Source organism: Nesoenas mayeri (assembly GCF_963082525.1).
Source record: "Nesoenas mayeri genome assembly, chromosome: 17".
Lineage (NCBI taxonomy): Eukaryota > Metazoa > Chordata > Aves > Columbiformes > Columbidae > Nesoenas > Nesoenas mayeri.
In genome coordinates, this window is record NC_137565.1 from 2,091,251 (window position 1) to 2,097,134 (window position 5,884).

The 5,884-nt window shown below is 47.7% G+C and overlaps 1 protein-coding gene across 1 annotated transcript; it reads right to left on the reverse strand.

Moving 5' to 3' along the window:
- Positions 1–471: 471 nt before the first annotated feature.
- On the reverse strand, positions 472–2,229 carry FZD10 (frizzled class receptor 10; the record flags this gene model as incomplete). The annotated part of the gene is made up of 1 exon (XM_080355233.1): positions 472–2,229. One exon carries the CDS (start codon positions 2,227–2,229, stop codon positions 472–474), a length of 1,758 nt encoding a protein of 585 aa, XP_080211359.1.
- Positions 2,230–5,884: the final 3,655 nt, after the last annotated feature.

Genomic DNA, 5,884 nt, shown 5'->3' on the forward strand with positions numbered 1-5,884 from the left:
GAACCGTAGGGCAGACGGGCCTGGCTGGGACCCGCTCCCTGAGGAGACAATGCGCACTCGGGCACTTCTCAAATACAAATCATTGCTCCATAAAACTTGCCTATACCTCGTTACTCAAATCTGTAGGAAATCCAGCTCAGCTACGTGAAGAAGTTAAATAGGGTGGTTTAAAAAAAAAATAATAAAAATATATATATATAATAATCTGCGGGCTGGGTGAAGTACTTAACTACAAATCAGTAACAGAAGAGACTGTTTTAATTCACAATATTTCTTTCACTGCAAACCTTTCCTTAAGTACATTTACCTTCGGTTTTTCACCAGGTCCCAAATTCAGCATGATACATTTTTTGCTTTGAGATATTAAACTGTTCTCTGACAGAAAAAGCACCATTTAATTTTGACTTTCTGACTGCTACCGTGGACATTTGTAAGTGTGTGAGGCGAGATCTAGTCTGTTCCAAAACCTGGTCACACGCAAGTGGGTGGTTGTAATGTCGACTCGTACTTTGCAAGGTGAGTTTTCTGTGGATGTTGGGGCTTTTTGTAGATTCCGCTACTTGTAATAACACTTGCAGGTTTTCTCCTGCTTCTCTTCTTTAGTCTTCGACTACAAACATTTTGCCAGGACTGAAGAGTCTTGGAAGTCCAGATCCACATACCGCTAGTAATGCCCACAACTAATAACATAAAAATTTTGACCATGAAAATTTCTACTGCTGGAATGGAGGCATTCATCATGCAGTCTAAATTTTTAGTCTGATTGTTCATCTTGCATTTCTGTTGAGTCGCCACAATTTTCCAATAATCCATATTAAGTCTTTCATAAAAATAGCAAGCTATCACGCAAGTTGCAGGCACTGTATACAAGACTGAGAAGACACCAATCCTGACCATAAGTTTCTCCAGCTTGTCAGTATTTTCTCCACCAGTTTTCATCACCCTCCTGATATGAAAAAGGGCCACGAAACCAGAAAGAATAAAAGAAGTGCCAATGATTAGATAACAAGCCAAAGGAATGAGTACAAACCCCGTCAAGGCATTCACATCCATGCTGCCAACATAGCACAGCCCTGTCAGCTCATCTCCAGCCACCCTCCTCATCACTAGGATCATTATGGTCTTCACAGCCGGAATGGCCCACGCTGCTAAATGAAAGTAGCTACTGTTTGCTTCAATTGCTTCATGCCCCCATTTTTTCCCAGCTGCTAAAAACCAAGTTAAAGTCAAGATTACCCACCACAAGGAACTTGCCATACCAAAGTAATACAGAACCAGGAACACAATGGTGCAGCCAGTGCTCTCCAGCCCCTCCTGGATGACATAGAGTTGGCCGCTGTCCCTATCACAGGCAATGCTTTCAGCACCTGAAAAGAGGCGAATAATGTACCCCACCGAGTAGACGCAGTAGCACATGGAGAGGAAGATAATGGGCCTCTCGGGGTACTTGAAACGCTGAGGATCTATCAGAAAAGTGAGTACAGTAAAAGCGCTGGAGAAGAAGCACAGGATGGACCAGATGGCAATCCAAACGACAGCAAATTGTTTGTCATCCTTGCTCCAGTAAACATCAACCCCCGGCGTGCAGAGCGGCGCGCAGGAAGCGCTCTTTTCCACATGGTGGAACTTGCCGGGATTGTCACAGGAGGTTCTGCTCAGGCTGTCCTTGTGCTGCTGCAGATCGTGGCCACTGCTGGGCCTCTGTGGCCGGAACATGGGCGGCAGCATGCTGGATCCCCGGGGCGGCTCGTCCGATCCGTTGTTGGGGGCTTCCATACACAGGTAATTGGGATCATTCTTGTTGGGCAGTTTGCTGCAGTCTAAGGAGTCTGGCCACTTAAAATTGAACTGCTCCATAATGGGAGAGCATTTCAGCCTCGCCTGCTCGCACATAACCCTGCAGGCAGGGATTGGGGTAGAAACCTGCTCGGTGCACATCGGGGCGTAGAGGGAACAGAGGAAAAATTTCAGATGGCTGTGACAACCATACTCCACCAAGGGGGCAAACTCGTGCAGCTGAATGGCAGCTTCCCTTTGGTTTTCGTGTCCCATCAGGTTAGGCATCCTCGTCATGTTGTACCCTATATCCTTGCACATGGGGATTTCTATCGGCTGGCACCTCCCGTCGCCGGGGCGGTCAATGTCTATGGAGCTGATCCCGCCGCAGCAGCGGGTCAGCCAGCACAGCACCACCAGAGTCCGCACCAACTTCCCGGGCGCTGGCCCCATTGCGGCGGCCACGCGTGGGGCCGGAGCGCGGGTCCGTCCCGCAGGTGCCCGGCGCCGTGCGCGGGGGGGAGCGGAGCGGGAGGCGGCTCAGCTCAGCGGCCGCACGGCTCCTGCCGGGGACGGCATCGCCCCCGACCTCGGCGGGGGAGCTGGGCGGCGGGGGGCGGCGGCACACGGGGCAGCATCGCCCGCCCCGCTCAGCGCCCCGCGCAGCTCCGCATCGGCCCCGCCGGCAGCGCGGGGAGGCGGGCGGGTAACTTCGCAACGAACCGGGAAAAGGTGAAGTGCCCCCAATCCACAGATGCGCAAAACTTACTGCGGAGAGCCCGGTAACTTTCTTTTCGCCGGGTCTTCCACTTTTGCGACCCGTCTTTCCACCACCCTTCCTCCTCCTCTTCCTCCTCCTCCTCCCCGCTGCTGCTTCCCCGCAGCGCAGGCAGAGCGATGCCGGAATAGTTGGGTCTGGGCAGCCCCGAGCGATCACTGCTGCAACTTGCACATGTTCCGGGCGGCTTTTTGGTGCAGCGGGTTCCTCCGGGGATTTTCCTCTTCTTAGAACGGGTCACAGCTCCGTACTTTCTTGCCGAGAGGTGGGGATTGGTTTATCCGAGTGTAGAATAAAGGAGGAGGAGGAGGAAATATCTAAGCCATTGAAAAGGGGGGCCTGAAAAATCCCCCCCAGCCCTTCTCGCCGCCCTCTGGTCCGGGTTTGCAATAGGCCGGCTCCTGTGTGCTCTGTGCCTGCTCCGCTCCCCCCGCATTAGCAGAAACTGCCGGGGCCGGAGCAGCTGGGGCTTTTAGGGGGCGGTTGAGTCCGAGGATGAAATGGAAATTAAAAAAAAAAAAAAAAAAAAATCAAGCGAGCAGGATCCGCCTTGCGTACGACATCCACTTTGCATGAGAAAGGTGAAGCTGACACGGTGATTACTTTCCAATCACTCGGAACGCCTTGAAACCTCCTTAAGGACCCCTACAGGTTTTCCTTGATCGGCACAGATTAGAAAAAGCCCCATTTGTTTCTCTCTCCTTCTGTCTTCTCTTCCTTTCTCCTTTCCCTCCCGTTGCCCTCCCCTGAAAGTTTAACGAGACCTTTTCTCCGGGAGGCGTCAGCTCAGGTGGGAGCCGGAGAGCGAGCGGGGGCTCCCGGCCAAGGGGGAAGGTGCCGCCCCCTCGCCGCCGTTCTGGGGGGGCGGGGGGTGTAAAGCTTGGGCAGGGAGGATGGGGGGAGGAGGAGGATGCATTTTATGGCCAGCGCTATAAACTCTTCGCTGCCAGGGTCATAAAATATGGTTGCTTTCAGCCTGGAATCTCAGCTGTTTTCAAATGTCGTGCTTTGTCTGGAATTCCTAAATGAACAGGATAGGCAGGATTGCTGAGAAAGTACCTGATTATGGTTTTAATCACGGAATGGCATCACTCGAAAAGTAGCTTGTCTTTTTGGCTTTTTTTTTCCTTAAGAAAACCCTGAGAGGTCGGGAGCCATACCCTGGGGAAAGATACTTCATCCTCTATAGAAAAGATACTCACAGATTTTGGAGGTGGGGATCATTCTAAAGTGAGTTGCGTTTACTTTTTAAGTTAAGCTTTGAGGTTTATTCTGCTTATTGGTCTATCAGAGCTAGAAGGAGGAAGTTAAATCTGAAGCCAAACTATAATTCACAATTTTACAGACCAAAAAGCAGCGCTGTGATCAGAAGGCAAAAGATTAGCTCTACTTTCCCCCCCTCCTCCTTTGAGCTTAGTTTTAGCGAACATACTAATGAAGAAGGCAAATCTGGCTTGCTCTCCACTCATGCTCGCCCACACAACCCGGGCTCCTCTCCATCAGTGCTTGTTTCTTATCGAAATGAACACGGATTCTCCTGGAAACTCCCAAATCCCGCAGGGTCAGAGTTAATACCCCACCGGGCTCCAGAAAGGAAACTGTTGGCTTCCTCAATCGTGATAAGGGTGAAATGGATCCAAGCAAGGACAACAAACCAGGGCTAATGTTTGTCTTTGAAAACCCTGAAGATGTGCCTAGTTTTTTGCCTAGAAGTAAAAGCCATCATCAAAACATTTAAAAACAGTAGTCCTTCTTGTTGTGGCTTTTCAGCGGATCAAGGAGATTATTCTTATAAAGTATTGGTCTCAGGGCCTCTCCTTGGGAACTTTGGGATTCCTTAGGGAATGTTACAAAGCAGGCAGTGTTATGTGCAAAAAAAAGCCTTATTTATTTTAGTGTGTATGTATATGTGTGAGAGAGTGTGTGCTGGGGCATCTCCATTCTTCGTTACTCTAAGCCTGTTTTCTTAGTGCCTGTGTGCGTCCCGATTCCTGTTCTGGAGGGCTCAGCTGGGGGCGGCAGGGAAGGCTGGGGAAAGCGTTTACAAGCGCATTCTACTTTTGAAAGCAGAATTTAAATAATAAAAAGGAGAATTTAAATCACGTGTAAGATGAACATCTTCAATATTTGTTTTGCTCAACCTGATTATTTGGGAGCGCTTTTTTTTTTTAACAAGTATTTTTGAAAAGCATATTATATCACCATTCACGTTAATCTAGAAAAGATACACGGAGTAAAACATGGCCTGTGTTGTTCTATAGCACTGATGGCAACCTTTTCCTCCTAAGAGGCAAAAGAAATCCAACTGAAAGTGAGGAAAAAAAGGGGGAGAACTCCCAACCTTTGCAGTTGGGTCTCTCTTAATTGATCTTTTATGTGCCAGTTTAAATTAGCCTTGTTTTTCTAGCCATTATTTTAGCCAATGCATCCTGCTTTAGATCATTTATTTGACTTTCTCTATTTTTAAAGAGCTATCTAGGGCTATCTCCCATTCAACCAGCTCGAGCCACTGAAACTAACAAATAGAACATTATGATAGAAAAACGAGAGCGCTGAGAAATCAGCAACTGGAAGATACCTCTGTAACTAATAAATGAAAAGAGCCTTTTGATGGCTCCAGCTGAAAAGATATTTGATTTGATTTTTCTCTCCTGTGTGTGGGATTTGCGCTGTGTGATTGTATGGAGCAGGCAGGCACCCCTGCTGCTCGGCCCTGGCGAGGAGCTGGCCCCCCTCTGGCAAATGTTATGGAGAATTGGGAGGAATTTTATGGCTGTCTTTTCCCTCAGCTCTTTTTTCTTTTGTCTTCTTTGAAGAATGACTTTAGACATTTTATTTACATATTTAACCATGGATGAAAGAGGAAAAAGAAAGCATTCGGGCCGTTGTGGGAATAGTGATATGTTTAAATTAATGGAAATCTTATTAGGCTTCTAAAATTTTAAGCAAAAGATTTTTAATGAAACTTTATAATTAAACATGATTTCAAATAATGTGCCAACTCGCAGGAAAGATGCTTTTCTCCCTCTAGCCATCCATCTCCCCACCTCCCGAAAATGTGCAGAGGAATCATCTGTATCTGAAAGTCCAGCTCTTCTTCTGTCCCGTAAGCGAGAGATTAAAAAACCTGAATATTCAATAAGGCTTGTCATAATTCAAACCATAGCTAAATATTTTGTAGGTAAAGCAAAGCATAAACAAGACAAGAAAAACGACACCGCGGCCCCTCATCCCTGCGATGGCAAAGTTTAATGCTGTGTAATCTACTGCAGTGACAGGGTAATAAAATACTTTGATATGGGTAATGGTGAAAATCAAAGTTGCATCTAT